Raw genomic sequence first — 21,399 nt, 5'->3', positions numbered from 1 at the left:
TCCTGTGAGGGTGATCTCCTCGGGTCATTGTAGATTTACCGCTTGCTCTTTCCCTTCTTTTACAGTCTCTCTTTTCTCGTAGCATGCCGGTCCCAGATGCTAAAACGCGTAGCAAAATAAGCTTGAACCCAAAAGTCTTGTCTACTTCGTAGGGTGCTCTCTAGGTCTGTTGTTAGCCATCGCTAACCTTCCGCGACCAGTGTTCCCAGTAGACACCTGCCGAAAATACTGATTTCAAACGCATTGTTCGCGACATCACTACACCTAGGGAAGGATTGGCTCCTGGAGTACGATGTAGGCATCTTTTGGGTCGTGATGAGAGTGTTGGCCTGCGGTGGTGTGGGCGTTATGGTTTGGGAGGGCTTGACTGGTCAGCTGGCACGGCGGAAAAATATCGAGGTGCGTTCATTCTATTGTACTGAGAACATTTGTAGCTTATCCGGCCAGTGGTCTGCACTTGGAACAGCATCGTTGCTTCTCTTTGCCCAACAGGCATGTCTATTCACGGCTCTGTATAGGCTCTCATCCATACGGTATGCCTACATACCACTCTTTTTCTGCGTGTTTCTGACGGAGTGTTGAAGTGTCACCCTTTTCACCCAATTTTCTTCACTATGGGTTGATAGTGTCCTCAACACGCGTTCTGTATGTCGTTTCCGTGTATCCGAGTCCGATACGTTGTCTAATAGGTACACCAGCCTCGGAAGGCTCTCGCAATCGTCGTAGCCTTTGTTCTCTCCGCCCTTTTAGACGCAGAGTTCGATGCTGCAAATTTCGCCCGCTTAATGCCCGGCTATGTGGCATTGCTCATCCATGGAGTATCTTCAGCTGCCCTCGACCACACCCTAGGAGTCATCACGGTTTCTCTTGGCACCACGTTCACAATCGCTGCCACCACGCTTGGTGCTTCTATCTTTGCCCTACCGTTCTACATCTTTAGGACAGTGGTACGTTGAATTGTCTGAGATTCAAACCATAGACATTCATCAATCATTCTCTACAGCTCACATCAAACTCAACTCCGGCACTCCCTTTGATCTCGTTGGCTGCCATTCCTTTCATAGCGTATTCGCTGCTATTCTTCCATCCATTGACTACGCGATCATTGGCACATGTATCTCCCATACCGCAACATGTTGTTCTATCCTATCCGTTCACTCTTATTTTTGCATCAATATTCGGGCCTCTTGCATTTTCGCAGATTCCCCGTTGGACGGATCTCTTCGTGGCTTCCCTAATCTATATCGGTACATCAGTGCTGCTCTGCGATGAAACTGATGCTAATTGAATCTACAGGTCTCCAACCAGAAAGTATGGAGTCTATGACTGCCGCTCCTCGTACTTCTACCTCACGTCTGGTCCGATCATACCTCAAGACCATATTGTCTAATGCAGAATCTCGAAAGATCTTCTACTTTTTGATGCTCAATATGGCGTACATGTTGGTTCAAATGCTGTATGGTGTGTGGACCAATAGCTTGGGCCTAATTTCCGATGGTCAGTCCTTATTGTGCGGTTCTGTGGATAACGTCACTTATCTTGGATGTTCAGCGATCCATATGGCTTTTGATTGCATGGCAATTGGCGTAGGACTTTTCGCCTCCGTTATGGCAACCTGGGAACCCAACGAGAGATATACTTATGGGTGAGTAAAGCCTGCGGTACATATTTGGCGTACTTATATGGTCCAGATATGGTCGTATCGAAACACTTTCCGGCTTCGCAAATGGTATATTCTTGATCTTGATATCTATCTTTATTGTCTTCGAAGCTATCCAACGAATGTGGGCATCTCCTTTGAACAGGAAGAAACTTATACTGACAGGTCATAGTTTGGAACCGCCAGAAATGAACACAAGCCAGTTACTACTGGTCAGTTCCTTAGGATTGGCCGTCAACTTGTTTGGGATGTTCGCCATGGGCGGCCATCACCATCATGTATGTCATTACAGTAGTTCTGCTTCTGTGTCTGACATATTCTTAGGGAGGTCATTCGCATTCTCATGGACACTCTCATTCGCACTCGGATGACCACAACCATGATGCTCCCCATCAATCTCATAGTATCTCTCTGCCCAATGGTCATTCACACTCACCTTCTACATCACCTATGTCACCAGGTCCCCATTCGCATTCGCATAGTCACTCACATCCACATTCGCACTCACATTCACCAGACTGTGATGTTTCGCATTCTCATTTAGAATCGCCATCTCTCCATGTATCACACGAGGAATCTCACTCGGATCCACACCCACATACAGGATCGCACTCCGAATCTGATCATTCGCGCTCACACTCCCACAGCCATTCGCATTCGCCGCCTCCCCAGGTCAACGGTTACCACTCTCACGGACCCGAGCTTTCGCATCTTCCGAGTGCGTATGCAGAGCGTACCAAGCGCCATGTTCCTCCTTCACTAAAAATCCATCCGACAAATGATACTTCGGTTCTCTCAGCAATTGCACCTCACGTTATTGCATATGATGATGTCCCTTCGCCTCTTACTCCGACGTATCGCTTTAGTGATGATCATCATCTCCAAACGTCTCATTCTCCTTCAGTTCACCATCATGACCACGAGGGGCACAGCGATAATATGCGTGGAGTATTTCTGCATGTCATGGCGGTACGAACTAGTTTGCACCGGGGTATTCTTACTGATCCTCCTTTGCAGGACACCCTAGGCTCTGTAGGCGTCATCGTTTCAACATTGCTAATCCAGGTGTATGGATGGACGGGCTTTGATCCAATTGCCTCTCTTTTTATTGCTGTCCTAATCGCGGGAAGTGTACTGCCTTTAGTCATCGATACTGGCAAGGTTCTATGCTTGGATGTTGCTGAACGCGATGTTAAGATTGAGAGTGCTTTGTCTGAGGTTCGCCTGGTCAGAAACGTAACCTATTAACGCTGCTAATAGTATTCTCCTACAGTTAACATCTATTGAAGGTCTCGCCTCTTACTCACAACCGCGATTTTGGCCCAAAGATGCTTCAAAGACGATTGGATCAATACATATACAGCTCACACCATCTTCGTCGTCTGTCGATCCTGGTGGTCCACACTCCAGCCAACGATTGTCATACACGCAAGTAGATCGTGTCATCGAACGTGTTGATACTCTTCTGCGGCAGAGAATTAATGGTTTGGAGGAGTTGACGATACAGGCCGAGGAGGTCAAGGGTTATACAACAACGTAACCATGTATGTATATTATGACATGAGATTTGGAGCCTCAGTGTTGGATGTAAACATTTTCTGTGTGAAGGTCTGGATGTGGCTGTGCGGGTCAATTTGACTCGGAACATCGATGAGCCTTTTGTCTTTGTCCCTCTTTCCCGCAACACAGGCGCAGACAATCGAATCGAGGCGTCGATCGTTTAAGGAATGGGGAAGATCCATGACCGAGGAGGAATATCTGCGTCGGGACGCCGAAATGGATAGTGATGAGCACGCGTCCAATAGAAGACTGACAACTTGGTAAGATTCTAACTGCAACAAATCACGACAGATATTGATTCAAATCAGGGTTTTATGTTCACGGGAAGACCCCGAATCACTGGGATTCAAGTGTTCGTGCGAAACGTAAGTAACCTCAAACTAGTAGAACGTTGGTAGCTACTGATATTTGGTTCTGAGCTAGCTTTCGGCGCAGGGGTCTAGTCCTTCGAAGAAATAGTGTGCAGCTAGATAACGATGCACTAGGGGAAGTAGTTTGCTATGCAATCGCGTCGGTATTTACGCCGGAACGGTTTCGACGCCAAGGGTACGCGAAACATATGATGCGCCTGCTACACTGGGTACTAGCTTCTCCTTCGTCTTTGCCATCTACGTTTCCGGCAGCATGGGGTTTACCCCCGGAGAAGCCTTCTTGGTTGGCACATGGTCATTTCTCAGCGTTGTGGAGTGATGTCGGCCATTTCTATCAATCCTGCGGCCCTACGACTGACACCCAAGGCTGGATAGTAAGAGACGCTATTTCTACCATATGGAATGTTGAAGCTGGCGACACGGACGTCGATACTAGTAGACGGTGGCAATGGCTCAGTGCAAGTGATGTGGAAACACTGCATTCTATTGACGACCAGAGAATCAAGGCGGACATGGCGGCCATGTCGCTGGCTTCGAGCGTTGGGGAGACTTTCTTCACTTTCTTGCCTGGACAAGGTGTTGAAAAGTTCCAAAAAAGCAGGTTGGAGCATGTCTGGGGAAAGTTCAAGCCTTCAGTAGAACACTGGGGCGTCGTCTGTGGGCCCATAGAGCCCGGCAAGACCATGACAACATCCGATGAACATACTGCAATGGCGACGTGGACCTTCGAGATGAAACCGCCGACTCTCCTCGTTACTCGTCTACGGGCAGGCAAGGAAAATTTTTTGGACCTGGTGTCAGCCCTGAAGTTCGTTGCCAGAATGCACGGGATGGAGAGAATAGAAATCTGGAATCTACCGGAAGTACACAAGAGTATAGCGCAGGAGCACGGTGCAGTGCATATAGAACGAGAAGAGCATCTTCCAGCGTTCAAGTGGAATGGAGCGGAGGCCTCGAACAACGTTGTATGGCTGAATAATGAGAAGTGCGTTCCTTCCTTTTACAAAAAAAAACATTTTGAGGCTAATGTTGTCAAGGTTCTGCTGGTGCTGAGCATTATAGGCAACTCCTGGTGACTAGTATACCGTTATACGAAGTTGTATGTTACCCTAAAGTGCGGTATCATACCGGACAGAACACTAGCATCAGAAACAAATCAGAAAGTCACATCATCAATGAACTTGGTGCCGGGACTTGGTAAGTTTGTGCTGTCAAGGTCTTGTACCAGGTTCCTGCACGTTTTTCCCAGTGCCATTCTACGGTTTTGCAGATAAGGGATGAAACGTGGTCAAATTCTTTTGTTCCTGACGATCACCATCCGATGAATTTATCATCTCTGACCATCTTCCCCGCCACACCGGCCCAAGTGCTAGAGTCAAGGCGTAGATCCTTCGTACATTGGGGAGGTCCCCTGACCGAAGAAGAGTTCTTCCGTCTAGCCACCGAAGTGGAACAAGGTGAAAGTGCGACGAACGGGAAATTGACAGCATGGTGAGCCTAGGATCGTTTGCTCCCACATTGATCAATATCAGAATGTGTTCATTCGCAGGGTTTTATCTCCGCGAGATGATCCAGGCTCATTGGATTTTAAATGCTCGTGTATGACGTGAGTTTGATACACCCAAAGTAATATTCATCGATTAACGTACTTGGTAGTTTCCGGCGCAAGGGCCTCATACTTCGAGGGCACAATGCTCATAAGGCCGATGCTATGGTCCCCGAAGAGGTATCCTGTTATGGGGTTGCAGCGGTTTTGACACCAGAACGGTTTCGACGTCAAGGATACGCGAAACATATGATGCGTCTACTGCACTGGGTCCTTGCTGTCGATCCCTCCTTATTTCCCATGTTTCCGAAAACATGGGGCTCACCGCCTCAAAGGCCTGCAGGGATACACCCAGGTCATTTCTCGGTGCTATGGAGTGATGTCGGTGACTTTTATCGATCTTGCGGCCCCACGGATAGTGTTCCAGGGTGGGTGTTGGATGATGCCAGCACCACGGTCTGGGATGTCAAAACACTTGATGTGGACGCTACTACAGATTCGATTTCAAATGAGAAATGGAGGTGGTTGGCTGTGGATGATATACAAGCGTTGTATCCTGCCGATGAAGAGAAGCTCAAGCAGGATCTAATTGCGAAATCGTTGGGCTTGGACTCTGGAAAGACCCTCTTCACTTTTCTGCCTGGTCAGGGTGTCGAGATGTTCCAGCGAACGAAGTTGGGATTTTTTTGGAGAAAGCTGGAGTCACCAGTAACCCACTGGGGCGTCATTTCCAGGTCTTCTGACAAGGCAACACATGATGATGATACTGTCTTCGCAACTTGGACATTCGAGGCGGTGCCCAAAACTCTCTTGATAACCCGACTGCGGGCTAATCAGGAAAACTTCGGGGATTTGTTCTCAGTCCTAAAATTTGTCGCTGGAAGACATGGAATAGAGAAGATAGAGATATGGTGTTTACCTGATGCGCTCAAGAGCGTGGCACAACATCACGGGGCGATCCATTTTGAAAGGAAAGAGCATCTTCCTGCGCTCAAGTGGTACGGCGCCGAAAGCCCCACTGATGTGATCTGGTTGAACCGGGAGAAGTCTGTTTTTATCTGTTGCATCAGGGATTTTGACTGATTTTTTTCAAGGTTCTGTTGGTGCTGAGTTATTTAGCGCTAGACTGCCGTGGCAATCAATAGTTCTCTCACTTTGCGAATATTGGTCCAACGAGCAAAGATGACCTCGTAATGAGTGTAGTTAAGACTATATTAAATTCCCTATCACTGTCACCGATTCTATCTTAACATGTGAATGCAGTACAAGGAAAGTGGTATATCTGAATTACTCTGTACAATTAGTCTTCCGTCCCAGCAAAAAATGAGCGAATGAAAAGACAACCGCTGACATCTACACGGCATTGCCATTTGGCGCTCCGTTTCCATTTGCTGCCGGGGTATGCGCATCTGCGTTGGTAAGGTTCCACGGACCGGCATCACTCAACGAGCATCCTCCCTCGCACTGGCACAGCCCTCCGAAATCTTTGGGAAGATTCTCGGCCGGGATCTGCGCCAGTAACTTATCTTTGTAGTCGCTCCCAATGATGTCAATCTTGCTGACAGTGACCTCATCCAACCACGGCTTGATAATCCGCCATACGGCACTGAATGCCCAAGGCGCGTTGATGATGTAGAACTTGCCCATGGATTCCGGGTACCTGTTCTGGCCGATGGACGAGGCCGACATGACGTAGTCCTTGACCTGATAGAAGTTGCTAAGAGAAACGTTCCACAGGTCAAGAATTGTGCAGGATGTTTCTACGGGATGCCCGCAGGCCTTGGAACAGGCGGGTAGGCGATCGCTGTAGTTCTTTTCGTACTCGTAGACAAGACGCTGGAGCTGGCGTTCCTGGGTTGTGATTCGGTAGAGCTCTTTTATGTTGAGGTAGCCAAGACGCTCGATGTAAATCGGTCGGCCATCCTATAGAAAGAAACAAGGGCAACTGTAAGGGACAGGGTTATGGCCAAGTCGTAGAGCTAACCTTATCCATCTTGTGGTAATACTGAGGATAATACTTGTCCACGTCTCTTTTCTCCTTGAAGTCGAAGTTCCTGGAATACAATGAGAAAGGAATTAACGCCACGAGAAGAGATGCCGTACTTCATAATCTCCTCAATTCCAAACTCTTTTCTCCATTGCTCGCACTCCTGCAGCATTTTTTTCGCGGCTGCCACATCAAATTTGCGGGCTCTCAAGAATCTAATAGGAGCGGAGTAAGTCATCCGCCCGCATCGTGGGCACTAAAATCCTGTCGTACGACAAAACTAGAGCCTAGGAAAGAAATAGGGACAGACCTGAGCATGAGTTCATCATCCATTCTCTCCTCATCGAACCAGCCCTCGTCCCTAACTTCCTTCTTGAACTTCTCCAAAGCGTGAAGCTGAATGACGGTAAGGTTACCCAAACGTCCGGGGCCAGGCTTGTAGTTGGGGTCGGTGACTCCCGCAGGCATGGGGCTTGCACTGGCGGCTTGCGGTTGTGTGGAAGACATCAGACGACGAAAAAAGGTGGAAGAATACGGGTATGGCAGATGTCGATTTCTTATCGCCCAATGCAGATGAAAGAGAAGAAATAGTCAGAGGTGCTGATATGAAAAAAGGATAGACGGAGCGTGGGTGTCGAGTTGGTGGTGATGGATGGTGATTGAGAGCTACCTAGGGGCTCGGACCCTAATAAGGCTGTTCCCGCAGACCCTAACTTTGGGCTACCACCGCTATGTCACTTATGTCGTGTGCGCAGTCGCGATGCCGATAGCGGTGCTAGAAGAACACTGAAGAACAACGGGCAGAGAACAGCAGTCTGGACAAATTACTTTCTGCCTTGGCATTCCAGTATGAAAATCAAACAAGCCGTTTCGTGGCAACAACACTGGAGGTACCGATGAAGAGGTTGCAGTGATTGTCAAGCTGTATTGAACGAAATGGCGAGATGACCATAAGAACATTGTTAGTCGTGTACGCAAGGAAATACGAACTCGTGTTCCCTCTCCTGACAGTGCTATTGATAATCGTGGCGCGTTAGCCTTCTAACAGCACAGTAGAAGTACAGAGAACCATTCTTAAGGAATGATTCGACATGTAAAAATGAGTAGAATGATATATCACCGGTCAAAGTATATTACAATGACCGAATCTCCTCCCGTGGTTGCAGTGACTTTAGCTGGCTTGAGCGAACAAAAAGTTCACGACTTCCGGGCCGGGCACAGCCTAGCAGAGGCGACCAATCAATTTAGTTTTCTAGTTTTGCTCTGTCCATTTCAATCAGGAATCTGCCTAACTGTTGGTTCTGTACGGTTCAAATTTCTCTTCATCTCATGGAATTTGCGGAACTGAATCCTCACTGTCGCAATGTAAAAAGATTGTGTGTTCAAGTAATAATACTTTGACCGTCCGGGCGTTGGGATACCTTATCGACACTCTTGAATGACGCTCACTTATTCTATCGGGATCTCAGATCAACTGGTATCGTCTGCACGTTCTTCCCCGGAGGGTTTATGGTGTCTGGCTTTAGTGTCGTGTGGGATACTCACCAATTTCCCCCGTTGTCTTCAAGCTCGCATGAAGGAACAGAAGAAATATATAGGAGACCAGTAGAGCTTATGTACATAATTTCGATTGACAATTTATCACTAATTCTGTTTCTAGAAGAATCCGCCTCAGTTGATGGTAGAGATTCTCCTTACCTTCGACACTGTAGATTTTGAAGGCGTACGCAATTACACCGGACGAAGCAGAATATTATCAAAGTCGTGCATAACCAGAGGATTGTGTGACCAATTTAAGGATACCTTTGATGCAGTAAGTACCAAGTAGGTATATTAGTACTTAGTCGTAGCTACTTGGTAGCAGGTTGAGAACTAGTCCGATTATTTCAATATAAATAAGGTAGATTAATTCGCTGAAGCATCTGTATTTACACGCTGTGAGATCGATCAGCTATCAACGTTATATATCAACCCACAGATATTTGATATCCAACAAGTTGTTTCTTCAACTTGAAATGTCGACATCTTGCTGCTGTCGGACCGTCGGGCCGCTGAAGAACAAGTGTCACATCACGTGCTATCGCGTTTCTGTGACGCCCTCCCAGTGCCTGAAGCGTACCTGGACCACCACGGCTTGCGTGCATCGCGAGTCGCGACCTAGCCTCACCCAGTGCCATGACGGACGAAGAAGTGGTAGAAACTTCAGATCCGGAGGAGTTGGAAGAGCTTGCCTCTTTCGCGCGGCGCGCTCCTCTTCCCCCGAAGATCACCAGCAACCGAAAGGTGCACGAAGAGTCGAACGGGGACAGCCCTCCAAGGAAGCGTACGAAGGTTGGTGAACTCACTGTGTGCCAGTTTTTATATGGCTAATGCTACCATAGCTATCGCACGGTAGTCCTGTCGTTGCGGGGCCCGCTTCAGTACCAGGCTCTTTACCACAGAGCTCTACCCTTCGACCCTCTCCTGAGCGACTTCCGAGCCCTCCTTCACCCATTCTTCCTCATATATCGGAAGAAATCCAAGCGGCAGATCGTACGTTCGGAGGTCATTTTGAAGAAGAGGAAGACTTAGGTGCGGGGTCTGAGGGTTCACAAGATCCTTTGGATTTTCTGCATGGTTATGGGAGACCGTCGCCCGGGCCAGCGACCAGTAGCTCAGAAGCAAACCAGCGCCTATTCTCGTCTTCTCCACTATCCTTGAATGTACACCGTCGTCCATCTACGCCTCCCTCGCCTGCTGTGCCAAAGTTGACACCACATAATAGCCCAGAGCATCCTGAATTCCATGCCACTGTTTCCCGCTCCCACCGGGCTTCAGCATCCACTCCTCCACGGTCCACCGCGATTATCACAGGAACTTCCCATGACGATTATGACGATCTGTTCCTGTTTTCACCCCAGAAGCCCCGCTCACCAAACATGCCATCCTCTCCTCTCACTCCTACTTCTTCACCAGGGACCAACCTTTCCAAACCTCCGAGAAATGATTCTTCCCCTAGCCTCCCGCATTCGCCGTCTCTCATTCCCCCTGAAGAACGCGAAGCCCTTGAGCGCGAAGGCTTCAGTCTCGCTCAGAATGAGTCCCGCTATTCTTTCCGCACGCGAAGTATTCGTCAAGTTAAACCGTATGAATACGACAAGGCATTGTACCAGAATCAGTTACGTGATAACCCGGACGCTATCGTCAAAATGAGAAGCCCTCGTCGCGGCGACCATCATCATAAAACCCGCGAAGACCAGTATGAAGAAGAGACTCAGGATCAGGAGTATGTACATACAGAACATGATCGAACAAAACCAAGGAGTCGGAGTCCAGAACACGTCTCACGGTTAGGCTTGCCTGATCAGCTGTCTAGTTCGGATGAAGAAGACAAGGAGATACGGGCGACGCGCAGAGAGTGGAAGAGAGTGGAGAAGGAAAGGAAAGCACGTGAAAAACGGGAGGCAGCTGCAACCAATAAAGGGCGCAGAGAGGAGCGTACAATTTCACCAGCGGTTTCGCGACATACAAGCGTTGACATTGGGGTAAGTACTCTTCTCTAAGGTTGGATGACTTTACCCTAATTTATGTTATAGGCTGATGCTCCAACACCATCATCGCCACACAGAGACGTGCGATCGCTCTCGCCTAATCGCGCTGATCCACACTTGCCCTCTCCACCACCCCATTCCCCTGTCTCTTCCAGGTCTTCCCCGGCCCTGGGTTTTCCTGATTTGTTCAATGACGACAACGACCCGATGCCATCTAACTCGTATGACACTCCGATTATCATCGACGATGATCCGGTTGGTCGTGTACAATCTTCCGCCAGCGAGCCTCCTCCAGATAGAAACACCTCTCCCAGTGGCAGCGATTCAGAAGATGACCTGAACGTAGAGGATCGCAAACGAATGAAGGTGCTTAAACGAATGTACCCGGCTTTTATGTTGGGTAAATTTGGCAAGCAGAATACTACCGCTAAAAATCGCAAATCCCGACGCCAAAGTTCTACTGCATTATCAGGCAGCGAGGCGGAGGAAGTCAATCTGCTCCCAGGACAAAGCCGATCTAGGATAACTAAGCAGCCGCGGCCGAACAGACAAATTCTCGGGGACTCGGAGAGCTCAGACGACGAACCACCCATCCCAAAAAGTGAGAGTGAAAAGAACGATGACGATGGCAACGACATTGATGATCTACCTCACATTATTGACGGTGGCTTATTCGACTTCGAAACCGTCCATGCTGCGCCGGACGTTATTGAAATATCAGATACATCAGATGAAGAAGTCTTTTACGGGGACGACAATGGTCATAATGACCAACGGCCATCCCGTCAACCCACGAGGAGGGTCATCCTCAAAGAGAAGGATGTTATTGACTGCATGCTTGATGGTGAAAGGCGGAGACCCAAAAAGTCAAGGAAACGTCATCTAGCTTCCTCTACGGGGATTCAGCGTAGTGGGAGACACCGATCATCATCGGTGTATCATTCTGCGACAGGCCATCAGAGTAACGGGAAGAAACGTGAGCGTCAGACCAAGCTGACTTTCCACCGATTAGCGAAGCGCCCATCCTCACGACATAACCCTGTCAATGACTACCAATCATCTGACTCCGATGTGGAATTTTCGAATTCTGGCACCTATAAAGAGCCTCGAATTCAGCGTATTGACACCGAAAAGGCGGCCAAGGAGAAGAAAAAAAGTAGAGAGCAGCATCGCTGACAAGAACGGACTATACATTTTCACCGCAGCCAAAGGTACCAGGATAGCAAACGGATCCGGGAAGCGATCCTACAATGTATCTCTTAACATTGACTTGACCGACGAGGACTTCAACAATGCATTAGCGCCATCTTCACAAGGTGGAACGGATCGTAGAGTATTTGCTCCTCGCAAGCCAAGTCGGGACATTCCGTCTGCCATTGATGATCCTGAACCGCAGATCGAAATCAGCGGTTCCCAGCATGGTTCGAGTCATCCAGATCGTCCGACAAAGTTCCCCGTGGACGTACCACTGTTATCCCAAGGTATCTCCTTTGCGCGGGATACCTATGTTGGGAAAGGGTGGCTCTTCGAGTTAATACACTGTCAGTCGTCCCGACCTGCAAGCTCCCGATCCGACGCATTACTCCTTCCAGGGAATCAGCCTCGCTCCAGATATGTCTATTTCTCAGTTCGTTGACGCGCTTCCAAAGATATGGGAAGGCCTGTTTAACTTTGCCGTCGACAGTACCCGACATGGATGGTGATGTAACGATCAAAGGATGGAATGGTCTAGCGCGTACAGCGTCTCTTCAGCTGTCACGGCAACTCCACATCGGCACGGAGAGTGCAACTCTACGCGCGGCTGTTCAGGACGAGATTAGCCGGCTCTTGGCAAAGACGCGCACTCCAGAATTCATCGCGGCGTCAACCGAGATTCCCGCATTGAATCTTTGCTGGTTAGCCGTCGAGTGGTCCGTTCGCCTCGGCTTTCGCTTGCCTCAAAGTCTGCCTCTCACTTTAGAAGACAACAACCTTCTGCTAAAGTCGATGATCCGCTTGGTTCAATGTTTGGCACAGTACGGACTCCAGAATAGCATGGATTCCGTTCCGGATAGCGGGCCTTTCGAGACTGTCACAGTTGGTGCTCGTACTGTTGAGTTGTGGACATGTGTCTTCCATGTTGCAAATACGTTCCGAGAAACGGGGCAAGGATTCCAATAATGGTCTTCATCCCTTTTGGCAAATCGTGGAACAAGATATACTATCAGAGCCGGTTGGCTCTACCCACTTACAGGTTAGCGAATGGATATGGTCAACAGTGTCCAGTCTTTGTGCGTTGTCCCAGTTCTCGGTACATGGGTCTACAACATCTGCCCCTCAGGCTCCGGCTGCGTGGAACATCGTCACCAAGGCGTTGAAGACAATTTGTCTTGTCGAAAACAAAGATCGTGATGCCTCACTTCAGGAAAAGAGTAAGGCAAAGCGCGACCAGTACATTGGCACTGTTGTGCGACGTTGTTTTCAGCTATGGAGCCGATGTCACTGGAAACTGGATGACGTTTCTCCGACATTGACTCATCTAGCCGATGTCTTCCGGAGTCGACATTTTGCCAACTTGCGACACGAAGAGTCTAATTTCCCCGGATTTATGCGTAACAACGATCTATCTATGCTGTCCCAGGTTCAAAAGCATGACAGCGCTTTTGTCCTCTTCCTGAAGCTTATCGTCCAGTTTGCGCATGAGATCAGGCCCCCAGATTCCTCAGTCTTGCCTGTGAAAGTCAAGAAGTTTCTATCTCTTGCTGTGCCTGTTGGGACTCTGGCATTTTCTAGGCGCTGTCCGCCAAGCACCAATGAACTGTCAATGTTGCATAATCGTCATATCGCGACAGCGATCGCTATCTATTTGGACCCTGAAAATCACGTTTCGCGGATCGCACATGCTCAGTCCTATGTCAAATTTGACGAGGCCGATTTTGGTACACGCTTGGTAGCTATGCAGGCGTTGATGCATTATTCCCGCTTTATGGTCGCGCTTAAACTACCTTTGGCTGGTGTCGCAGAGTGGCTGCGTACCATCGTGGGCATCGTAGTGGACGAGTATGATCCTGCAATTGACCACAAGAACGATACCGTTCTACCTGTGCAAACCGTGCTGCGATGCGTACGTCGAGTATTGGACGTTTACAATGATCCTGCGACTCGCGATTATCCGGAACCTGAACTACTCCGTGCGTTGTTTCTGATTTCTATTGACTCGTTCTCATCCTTTGTTAGTGTGCATTGCTAAGATCGTGAGGAACAGCAAGTTACGCCAAGAAAATTGGATCGGAGGGGAGATTGTGGGCATCCTCGCCCGCTTTTTTGATGCGAGGGCATCGGTCCTACCTCCTCCTGAGCGCCCTTCCGTGCCATCGACTATAGAAAGTCAAGAGAGCCAAGACGAATATGGAATGTTTGATTTGGATATGGATGATCCGGACTTGTTGGCAGCTTTGGGCGAGAAAGATCCATCTACTATTTGTGATTTCAAATCTAAAGATCAAGCTCTGTTCAAGGTGATTCTGTCGCTGATTATCTTGAGCCTGGACTAAAATGTGCATAGTTCCTTCACGAAGTATCTTGGATACCATATCAATTATTGAAGAAGTTATCATCATTTCCGGAGACCAAGGTTATTGAACTCGATCGTTGTATCATGACCTGGTTGGGGTGTGCTTCCGTTGTCGTCCGCAATGGGAACGACAAGGTCTGCTGTGCTTGCTTCTGATAATCCGTTTCCTATTTCTTATTTCTATACCTATAGAACTGGGAAGCTTACTTCAAGCTATTGGACGCTGTTGTTAATCATGAAGGAGACGCTCCTTGGAAGTACCATGTCCACCTGGAAGGACACTGTTGTATGCTCCAACTTGACCCAATGATATACACGGTATTTCAAGATTTGATGTTTCGCCGTCCATCAACTAACGACGTTTGTTACCTACAGAAATGGAATAACAAATTCTTCGGAGCAATGCTTGAGTCTTTAGTTCCTATCAATGTCACCATCGAGCACCAATTCTTGTCCCAAATTTTGAGCATAGATCGCTGTCAACATCCTCTCTTCAAAGATGTTCCTTTTCAGCCAAAAAACGATGGCGACTATCATATATCTGAGGAAGATTTTCTACACTTGCGTGCGGCGTTCGTGAAAGGTATTCTTGCCTCCAATGTGATGTGATGATCATTCAAAACTTCGAAAAGGCATCTTTTCTGCTCTTAACTCGAGGCTTTTGGACCAGGGTTTGAAGAACGAGAATGAACTCTTTATTGGGCACTGCATAAAACTATTCTCTCGGATGCGCAGTTCTCGCTCGGTGAGCTAATACCCCTCAGAGTCACCTAGCGGAGTTACTGACTAGAAACACTAGTCCCTTGAACCCGGATCGGAAAGCCTTCACCGATATGAGGCATACTGCCGAGAAGTGACTTTGGAATTTCTCCAACAGCCTTTGCTACGTTCGCATAAGCGCCTGGACTACTGGTCAGCTTGGTCGAGGGGAATCGGAAGTCCGGGTCGGTAGCTAGGATCTTGATCCCGATGATAATCATGACGATAGAAGCAGACTGAATTCAAATTGAGCCAGGTCATCCGACTTAAGTGTTCCAATGTGCGGCCGGTAGGTATCAACCTTTGATCCAGGCTTTTTCAGGCGACACTTACAAACTACGTCCGACTGCCGTTTCATTCAGCACCGATGTGTGGGATATAATACTAGCTGTCCCGCATCGGGATACAGTAGCGCCGTCTAAAAATCCTTCTGGCGGAATTAAAGGTCCACGCGTCTCCATCGGGTCGTTTGTTCTTCCTGTCTTTTTCAGCGGCGCAACCCTAGATATGTTCGTCAACTTAGACGGAAGCATGGTTCCGGCGATATCAAAACCGAAGACCCATCACGTTAAGTGTACCTTGGGTTCACTTCGGATTACATGTACTTTTCTTGTCACCCACATGCACCTGGGAATACATATGTTGGTGCCGATTGCATCATAGACCCGCGGCTATAAGTAGTAGGATCACTAACCTAGCCCTCAGAAGGTGTCGATGGCTATCTTCCAACCACCCCCAGGGATCGTGTATCTGTTCAGGACTGTCATCTCCGTCCTGATTCTTCCTTGTTCAGCTTTCTGGGCTCTCCAAGCTGGACTACGACAGTTCGATGTCATTCTCTCTTCATGGCTGTACTTGGTCGCTCCCTTGTGCCAGCTTATCGTCAGTATCTTCTGGAACTTGCTGTCCAGATTTTTCGTACTTCGGGATGCTGCCGCCAAGGGGGCCGTCATGATGCCCTCTGTTCAAGAGACTAGTATCTCTATCGTACGAAGTATGCTTCATAGCTTCAAAAATGGATATCCAGGTTCGTTAATCGCCCATTGACGGCATCCTTTTTGGCTGACGAACAACATATTAGCTGAAAGGATCCAAAAATGGAGTGAGGAGTATGGAAACACTTTCTCTTTCAGTCTGTTTTCAGAGACGCGGGTGAGCGATTTCTGGATCCTTGATTTTTAGTGAACCCCATTCTTACCTTCGTACGAGATGGTCACGCTGGAACCAGAGCATGTCAAGGTAAATACACCGGTAATCCCTTCTATTATATTAACCACTCATCTGTATAATCAGGCCATCCTAGCTACCCAATTTCAAGACTTCCAGAAAGGTTTTCATTGAGATACTAGTATCGCGTCGTGTCCTGACAAATAATTTAGGTCCTGTCACTTATGCCACGTTCGAGTCTCTTCTTGGTGCCGGTGTTTTTAACTCTGACGGTAAGAATTTTCAATAATCAAACGCCACAAACGAAAACTGAGTGATTGTAACAGGTGACATGTGGAAGTGAGCATATTCAGGTGTCCCTCGAGCCTTTAGCTCGTGCTGAACATTCTAATCAGATTTCACCGGAACATGACAAGGCCGCTTTTCAATAAAGACCGCATCAGTGATTTCGACAACTTTGAGCGGCATGCTGCAGGTACAATCGCCCAAATCAAAACTAGGTTGCGGGAAGGCTATCCTGTCGATTTCCAGGTAGGTTCTCTTAAGTAATATCGGCGAATCTATTGTAAACATTCTTGTAGGATGTCGTCGCCCGATTCACTTTGGATTCAGCCACTGAGTATCTGTTCGGAAAGGACGTCAATTCGATGTCGGCTGGTCTACCTTATCCAGCTGGCTCTCCTTTGGCGGATCATCCCCATTTCGTCAATCATCCTTCTAACGCATTCGTCAAGGCGTTTGCTAAAGGGCAAGAGCAGAGTGCTGTTCGACTCCAAGGAGGACGAACTTGGCCGCTCCGTGAATTCTGGGCAGATGCCGTTAAGTCATCGCGAACGGTTGTTGACGAATTTGTTCAGCCCATGCTAGCGGAAGCTCTTGAGAAGAAGGCAAAGGGCATCAAGATTTCCAGTTCCGAGAAAGCTATTGGGGAGAATATGTCCTTGTTGGACAGTCTTGTGGAAAATACCGATAGTACGTGTGAAGTTTCGTTATCAAACTTGAAACATGTGTTAATTGTCGGCATTGCTCTAGATACCAAAGTAATCAAAGACGAGCTCCTGAACATCCTTGTGGCTGGAAGAGACACGGTAATTGGCTGATCCTCGTTCAATTTCAGTTTGACTGAGCAGAAACCATGATGTAGACTGCTTCCCTTCTCACCTTTGCAGTATACATGATGTGCGAGCATCCAGATATGGCTGCTCGCCTACGCTCAGAGATGCTGGCGAAGGTTGGTACACGACGGCCAACGTATGCGGATATTCGTGACATGAAATATTTACGAGCATTTTTAAACGGTGCGCTAATTCCACAGTACCTTGATTCACACGCTCATCGGACGTGTGGTGTAGAAACTTTGCGGCTGTATCCACCTGTGTATGTGATACTATCCTATCGATCTGAAAGCGGCTGACCGTGTTAAAAATCAAGCCCGGGAAATTCTCGGTAAGAGATACTTGTCGAGTCTTCTTGATCTCTTCGATAACATGTACATGTTTTAGAACTTCCGAGGTGGCGACCACCCTTCCGAACAAAGGGAGCGCACCATATTATGTTCCGAAGGACACGAGGTTAGTCCTGTCAGTGCTACTTCGCAGATTGTCTTAATGCCCCACTATAGAGTAGTGTATTCTGTATTCTTAATGCACCGACGGACGGACTTGTGGGGTCCGGACGGTAAGTTGCTAGCTATCTTTCAGCTTAGCTTTACTGATTCTAGCGTCAACTACATCCAGCTCTTGAATTCGATCCAGACCGTTTCCTCGACAGTCGTCTGCACAAGTACTTAACTCCGAACCCTTTTATTTTCGTCCCATTCAATGCGGGTCCAAGAATATGCTTGGGCCAACAGGTGAGAGCGCTTGCCTTGTGTGGCAAGTATTCAAAGTAACTTACTTTTTTATCAGTTCGCTTACAACGAAGCCTCGTATTACCTTATTCGACTGCTACAGACATTCTCTTCTTTCAGTCTTGCCATGGACGCTCAGCCAGCTGAGGGCGTTCCGCCGGCGAGTTGGGTAAAGTCTTCTGGAACGACCAAAGGCAGGGACAAGATAATGTTTGGATTGCACCTAACGATGTACGCTAAGGTATGTATTAGAAAGCCTTCTGGAACTCCTGCTTCCGCCTACTAATATCACGTTATTGACCTTGCTCGATAGGCTGGTATGTGGGTTAGAATGGAAGAGGCAAAGGACGATGATTTGGAGGCGGCCTTATGAGCACTTATTCCGAGAAATGTAGTTTACTTAATGGATATACAAAGATGATACTATCTTATGATTCTGACTGAATTCTACATATAATTCATATTCACTTTCTGGGGTGTGAGGGTGCACTGATACCGCCGTAGAAGAGAAAGCAGCTAGCAAAACATGCGTATTAACAAAACAATATAAATTACAAGTATATCCAAAAGCCTTGTGATACAATGGAAGCTACAACCCTTCGAAAAATGACAGATCCTGAGCCGACAAACCCCCTATCTTCGTTGAGACTGCTTTATTTGAGGTCTGGGAAGGCTTATGAATGTGGTTTTGTGGTGGCCGTAACAGAGGTGCAGATGCAGGCGTCGGCGCAAGTATTGCGGGGGATGATTGCGATACAGTTAGCGCACCAATAGCATTCATCTGCGCTTGTTGCATCGGTGATGATATACTCTCGTCTCCACCAAAGATATCCAGCTGAACCTGCTTTTTCACACCACCAGGCGGAGGCTCCAAGGGAGGTGGGATCGGAGAAGGTGGTGAAGGCCACTTCCCGTGAGCAGCAGCACTTTCCATCAAACTAAGCGTTCGTTGGTGCTCTGACCGATTGACCTTGCGTTTCTGAGGAGGAAGCTGTGCAGGTGATCGAGTTGGGGAACCAATGGGTAAGTTCGAGGCCAATGTGATTTTGGGAGGACGAGCTGAAGTTTTCGCGGGTACAGCGGGCGGAGATGGGGTACGTAATGTGGGTTGCACGAAATCATCAAATTCATCAAAGCCATCCGCGTTATGCGGACTACTACTGCTTGTGGAAGAGAAAAGGCTTTGCTCTGATGAGAAAGAGGAGAAGCTTGCATCAGTATACGCCGATGACGCAGCACCATCGCCTTGTGTTGGAGTAGCATGGAAGTCAGAGAATTCTTCGTCGTCGAACAGTGATAATGGTGCAGCAACATTACGAGGAACTGGATTGTGTATCAGCACTGCTGGAGCGGGTGGCGGGGGGCTAGGAACTGGCGTCTGCTGACGTGATGTAGGAGGCGGTGGAAGAGAAAAGGAGAATGGCGAGACTGCAGACTGCTTGGTGGGATTGGAAGACATTATGGCGGTAGGTATTCGTTTGGAGGGTTGAAATGGGCCAGGGTTACTGCGCAATGTCGATGAAGGCATTGGCTTAGTAACGGGGGTCACGTTTCGGGATGGTACTGATTGCAAGCTCTTCACTGTTTCTGGCACTGAAGGCAGGGTCATCACGGTATCCATTAAGGAGGATGTTTGTAGAGGTGCCGGGGGAGGCTGAGAAGGGAACAGTGATGAGATACCCAAAAGAGATGGTGAATCATCTTGAAGGATGGTGTTTGACTTGGGGACGCCGTTAGCCAAATGATTCTTTGGCGGCGGGGCTAGCGGAGGTGGAAGTTTCTCAGGTAGAGGGGAAGACTCGATCATGTCTGAAAGCGAGGGAGCATCTACATCGTCGACCGCAGCGGCACTAGGCACAATATCAGACAAGAATTCCAGATCATCTGATGATAACGCAATGGAATTCCGAGGACTTGTTGTAGATGACTTGGTTCTGGAAAACCTGGTTAAGAACCGGGAAACGGCTGAAGGAGGAGGAGGTGTAGGTTCGCGATCGGGCGGCGGCGGCAAAGAACTTGAATGACCTGCAGATGTGGTTGGCGATAAAGGGGATGAAACTACGGGGGATGAAGACGAAATGGATTTCCTGTGCGTATCAATACTGGACCTAGGAGATGTGCTCACACTAGGACTTGGCCACCGGAGAAACTGGCTTGTCTGTAACGGGTGGGGTCATGGATCTACGACCGAAAAAGGATAATAAACCTCCTGCGGATTTCTGCTTCGTGTCTATCACTGGTGGAGCGACATCCTTTTCCTTAGGTATCACTCGCCACCCCGCGGGAACAAGATCATCTTGTGACAACTCAGGCCGGGCCTTCACAGAAGCTTCCCAGGCTGTGGAACCTTTTGACGCCACGTAACGGGCCAGAGGACTAAGCCGTACCATAGGTGCATGTCTAGTGAACTTTAGGCTTTCTGCCATCTTCTTGGATATGAATGTCTTGGAGAAGTCGGCATGAGGCGGAATTGTGAGGTTGTCGGGCACGAATTTCTGAATAGCCGAAGAACTTTTCAGACCGTGTTCAGTGCTGGGATGTTTTCCGAGAAAATAAAAACCCACAGTTCCTGCATATCCTCAATGGACTGAAGATTGGCTTCGTCCCTTACGTCTGGCGATGGATCATCAGGCCATAGTTCATGAGACAATTGTTCGAATCGCTGTACAATAGAGGCCAACAATTCTGGAGGCTGCGTCGTTTCAGACGAGTCGCAAAAGAAAGAACGAAATGAACATACAACATGCAAATCTCGCCTTGCTTTCTCCTGCTTTGCAATCTCCCATTCATCATCGCGCTCTGTTTCAGAACTCCGGTCTGCGAGGGCCCAATCGGTCTCCCAAGAAGTTGAAGCTGGATCGGATGAGAAGGATGGCTTGGATGGCGTCCAGGGATCCGCCTCTGCATTATCCATACGAAGTCCAGTCTCGAAAGTACCAAATGCATCTGGACTGCCAGGTTGTGATTCTGGCCGAGAATCCTCAGTACTCTCGTCGCGAAAAGACGGCAGTGTCAGTGACGGTGGACTAAAAACGCCAATTTCCAGCTCCGGCGATGCAATTGGAGAATATTGAGGTGACTCAGGTCGTGAAAGTACGTCTTCCTCCGTAGACAACGCTGCGTCCGGTTCGGCCGTTAATTCTACATGTGTATCATGATCAGTGTTGGTCAACACGGGCTCGTTATTTGACTTTTCTCCCCACAATGAAGTCGTCGGCTCGTTCCATTGTAGGGCATGGGATGACCAGGAAGGAATACCAATATCAGCTTCTTCATGGTCATTGTTTGAAGTGGCTGGAACAGACCACGGTGTAGGAGGTGACGGGGAGTGTTGAGGTCGCGTATCGTCTCCCCAAGCATTTGCCCAGGGATTGTCCATTCAACAATGTTGAGCACGATGAAGACAGACCATCAAAT

The 21,399-nt window shown here is 48.3% G+C and overlaps 9 protein-coding genes across 9 annotated transcripts; 6 read left to right on the top strand and 3 right to left on the bottom strand.

Moving 5' to 3' along the window:
- Position 1: 1 nt before the first annotated feature.
- EV420DRAFT_1326137 (cation efflux protein) lies at positions 2–3,249 on the top strand. Its single transcript, XM_060468749.1, has 13 exons — positions 2–148; positions 201–399; positions 448–533; positions 585–645; positions 699–947; positions 1,004–1,247; positions 1,297–1,497; positions 1,552–1,645; positions 1,692–1,784; positions 1,833–1,938; positions 1,985–2,629; positions 2,678–2,878; positions 2,934–3,249. The coding sequence occupies exons 1-13, from the start codon at positions 84–86 to the stop codon at positions 3,198–3,200; spliced, it is 2,511 nt and encodes an 836-aa protein (XP_060337843.1). The 5' UTR covers positions 2–83; the 3' UTR covers positions 3,201–3,249.
- Positions 3,250–4,667, top strand: EV420DRAFT_1300541 (uncharacterized protein; the record flags this gene model as incomplete). Its single annotated transcript, XM_060468385.1, has 3 exons — positions 3,250–3,480; positions 3,529–3,585; positions 3,644–4,667. Exons 1-3 carry the CDS (start codon positions 3,311–3,313, stop codon positions 4,665–4,667), a joined length of 1,251 nt encoding a protein of 416 aa, XP_060337842.1. The 5' UTR covers positions 3,250–3,310.
- A 32-nt stretch (positions 4,668–4,699) lies between these two features.
- Positions 4,700–6,369, top strand: EV420DRAFT_673883 (uncharacterized protein). Its single transcript, XM_060483030.1, has 4 exons — positions 4,700–5,082; positions 5,141–5,197; positions 5,248–6,183; positions 6,232–6,369. The coding sequence occupies exons 1-4, from the start codon at positions 4,913–4,915 to the stop codon at positions 6,245–6,247; spliced, it is 1,179 nt and encodes a 392-aa protein (XP_060337841.1). The 5' UTR covers positions 4,700–4,912; the 3' UTR covers positions 6,248–6,369.
- EV420DRAFT_674148 (CRAL-TRIO domain-containing protein) lies at positions 6,328–7,822 on the bottom strand. The gene is made up of 4 exons (XM_060483031.1): positions 7,435–7,822; positions 7,241–7,339; positions 7,122–7,191; positions 6,328–7,060 (listed from the first exon to the last, which is right to left on the bottom strand). Exons 1-4 carry the CDS (start codon positions 7,629–7,631, stop codon positions 6,491–6,493), a joined length of 936 nt encoding a protein of 311 aa, XP_060337840.1. The 5' UTR covers positions 7,632–7,822; the 3' UTR covers positions 6,328–6,490.
- Positions 7,792–8,302, bottom strand: EV420DRAFT_1507881 (uncharacterized protein). The gene has a single exon (XM_060471398.1). It carries the CDS (start codon positions 8,082–8,084, stop codon positions 7,863–7,865), a length of 222 nt encoding a protein of 73 aa, XP_060337839.1. The 5' UTR covers positions 8,085–8,302; the 3' UTR covers positions 7,792–7,862.
- Positions 8,303–9,085: 783 nt separating this feature from the next.
- On the top strand, positions 9,086–15,589 carry EV420DRAFT_1700403 (Mus7/MMS22 family-domain-containing protein). The gene is made up of 13 exons (XM_060479487.1): positions 9,086–9,455; positions 9,506–10,648; positions 10,700–11,810; positions 11,860–12,184; positions 12,247–12,281; positions 12,339–12,730; positions 12,792–13,824; positions 13,871–14,151; positions 14,199–14,342; positions 14,400–14,525; positions 14,583–14,790; positions 14,840–14,952; positions 15,007–15,589. The coding sequence occupies exons 1-13, from the start codon at positions 9,300–9,302 to the stop codon at positions 15,157–15,159; spliced, it is 5,220 nt and encodes a 1,739-aa protein (XP_060337838.1). The 5' UTR covers positions 9,086–9,299; the 3' UTR covers positions 15,160–15,589.
- EV420DRAFT_673814 (uncharacterized protein) lies at positions 15,172–15,810 on the top strand. Its single transcript, XM_060483029.1, has 2 exons — positions 15,172–15,255; positions 15,329–15,810. The coding sequence occupies exons 1-2, from the start codon at positions 15,245–15,247 to the stop codon at positions 15,627–15,629; spliced, it is 312 nt and encodes a 103-aa protein (XP_060337837.1). The 5' UTR covers positions 15,172–15,244; the 3' UTR covers positions 15,630–15,810.
- EV420DRAFT_673580 (cytochrome P450) lies at positions 15,591–18,463 on the top strand. The gene is made up of 17 exons (XM_060483028.1): positions 15,591–15,993; positions 16,048–16,118; positions 16,176–16,205; positions 16,260–16,296; positions 16,346–16,405; positions 16,460–16,472; positions 16,529–16,664; positions 16,715–17,105; positions 17,166–17,221; positions 17,278–17,431; positions 17,486–17,510; positions 17,565–17,579; positions 17,636–17,704; positions 17,755–17,810; positions 17,870–17,985; positions 18,041–18,223; positions 18,296–18,463. The coding sequence occupies exons 1-17, from the start codon at positions 15,681–15,683 to the stop codon at positions 18,353–18,355; spliced, it is 1,785 nt and encodes a 594-aa protein (XP_060337836.1). The 5' UTR covers positions 15,591–15,680; the 3' UTR covers positions 18,356–18,463.
- On the bottom strand, positions 18,392–21,361 carry EV420DRAFT_1700369 (uncharacterized protein; the record flags this gene model as incomplete). The annotated part of the gene is made up of 4 exons (XM_060479486.1): positions 18,392–20,069; positions 20,116–20,493; positions 20,547–20,674; positions 20,723–21,361. 4 exons carry the CDS (start codon positions 21,359–21,361, stop codon positions 18,572–18,574), a joined length of 2,643 nt encoding a protein of 880 aa, XP_060337835.1. The 3' UTR covers positions 18,392–18,571.
- Between the last annotated feature and the right edge of the window lie 38 nt (positions 21,362–21,399).

The sequence above is a fragment of the Desarmillaria tabescens genome (genome assembly GCF_030435595.1).
Source record: "Desarmillaria tabescens strain CCBAS 213 chromosome Unknown EV420scaffold_3, whole genome shotgun sequence".
NCBI classification, from domain to species: domain Eukaryota; kingdom Fungi; phylum Basidiomycota; class Agaricomycetes; order Agaricales; family Physalacriaceae; genus Desarmillaria; species Desarmillaria tabescens.
This window is presented reverse-complemented; position numbering and strand designations above follow the sequence as displayed.

Coding starts and splice junctions, on each gene's coding strand:
- EV420DRAFT_1326137 (XM_060468749.1), top strand. CDS start 84: ATGCCGGTCCCAGATGCTAAAACGCGTAGCAAAATAAGCTTGAACCCA. Junction 1,646..1,691: donor AACGAGAGATATACTTATGG/GTGAGTAAAGCC, acceptor TATATGGTCCAG/ATATGGTCGTATCGAAACAC. Junction 2,630..2,677: donor TATTTCTGCATGTCATGGCG/GTACGAACTAGT, acceptor CCTCCTTTGCAG/GACACCCTAGGCTCTGTAGG.
- EV420DRAFT_673883 (XM_060483030.1), top strand. CDS start 4,913: ATGAATTTATCATCTCTGACCATCTTCCCCGCCACACCGGCCCAAGTG. Junction 5,083..5,140: donor AACGGGAAATTGACAGCATG/GTGAGCCTAGGA, acceptor GTTCATTCGCAG/GGTTTTATCTCCGCGAGATG. Junction 5,198..5,247: donor TTTAAATGCTCGTGTATGAC/GTGAGTTTGATA, acceptor CGTACTTGGTAG/TTTCCGGCGCAAGGGCCTCA.
- EV420DRAFT_674148 (XM_060483031.1), bottom strand. CDS start 7,631: ATGTCTTCCACACAACCGCAAGCCGCCAGTGCAAGCCCCATGCCTGCG. Junction 7,192..7,240: donor GGAATTGAGGAGATTATGAA/GTACGGCATCTC, acceptor ATTGTATTCCAG/GAACTTCGACTTCAAGGAGA. Junction 7,061..7,121: donor ATTACCACAAGATGGATAAG/GTTAGCTCTACG, acceptor TTCTTTCTATAG/GATGGCCGACCGATTTACAT.
- EV420DRAFT_1507881 (XM_060471398.1), bottom strand. CDS start 8,084: ATGTTCTTATGGTCATCTCGCCATTTCGTTCAATACAGCTTGACAATC.
- EV420DRAFT_1700403 (XM_060479487.1), top strand. CDS start 9,300: ATGACGGACGAAGAAGTGGTAGAAACTTCAGATCCGGAGGAGTTGGAA. Junction 12,282..12,338: donor CCAGATATGTCTATTTCTCA/GTTCGTTGACGC, acceptor TGCCGTCGACAG/TACCCGACATGGATGGTGAT. Junction 14,953..15,006: donor GGATGCGCAGTTCTCGCTCG/GTGAGCTAATAC, acceptor TAGAAACACTAG/TCCCTTGAACCCGGATCGGA.
- EV420DRAFT_673580 (XM_060483028.1), top strand. CDS start 15,681: ATGGCTATCTTCCAACCACCCCCAGGGATCGTGTATCTGTTCAGGACT. Junction 16,297..16,345: donor ATTTCAAGACTTCCAGAAAG/GTTTTCATTGAG, acceptor CAAATAATTTAG/GTCCTGTCACTTATGCCACG. Junction 17,811..17,869: donor GGACTTGTGGGGTCCGGACG/GTAAGTTGCTAG, acceptor AACTACATCCAG/CTCTTGAATTCGATCCAGAC.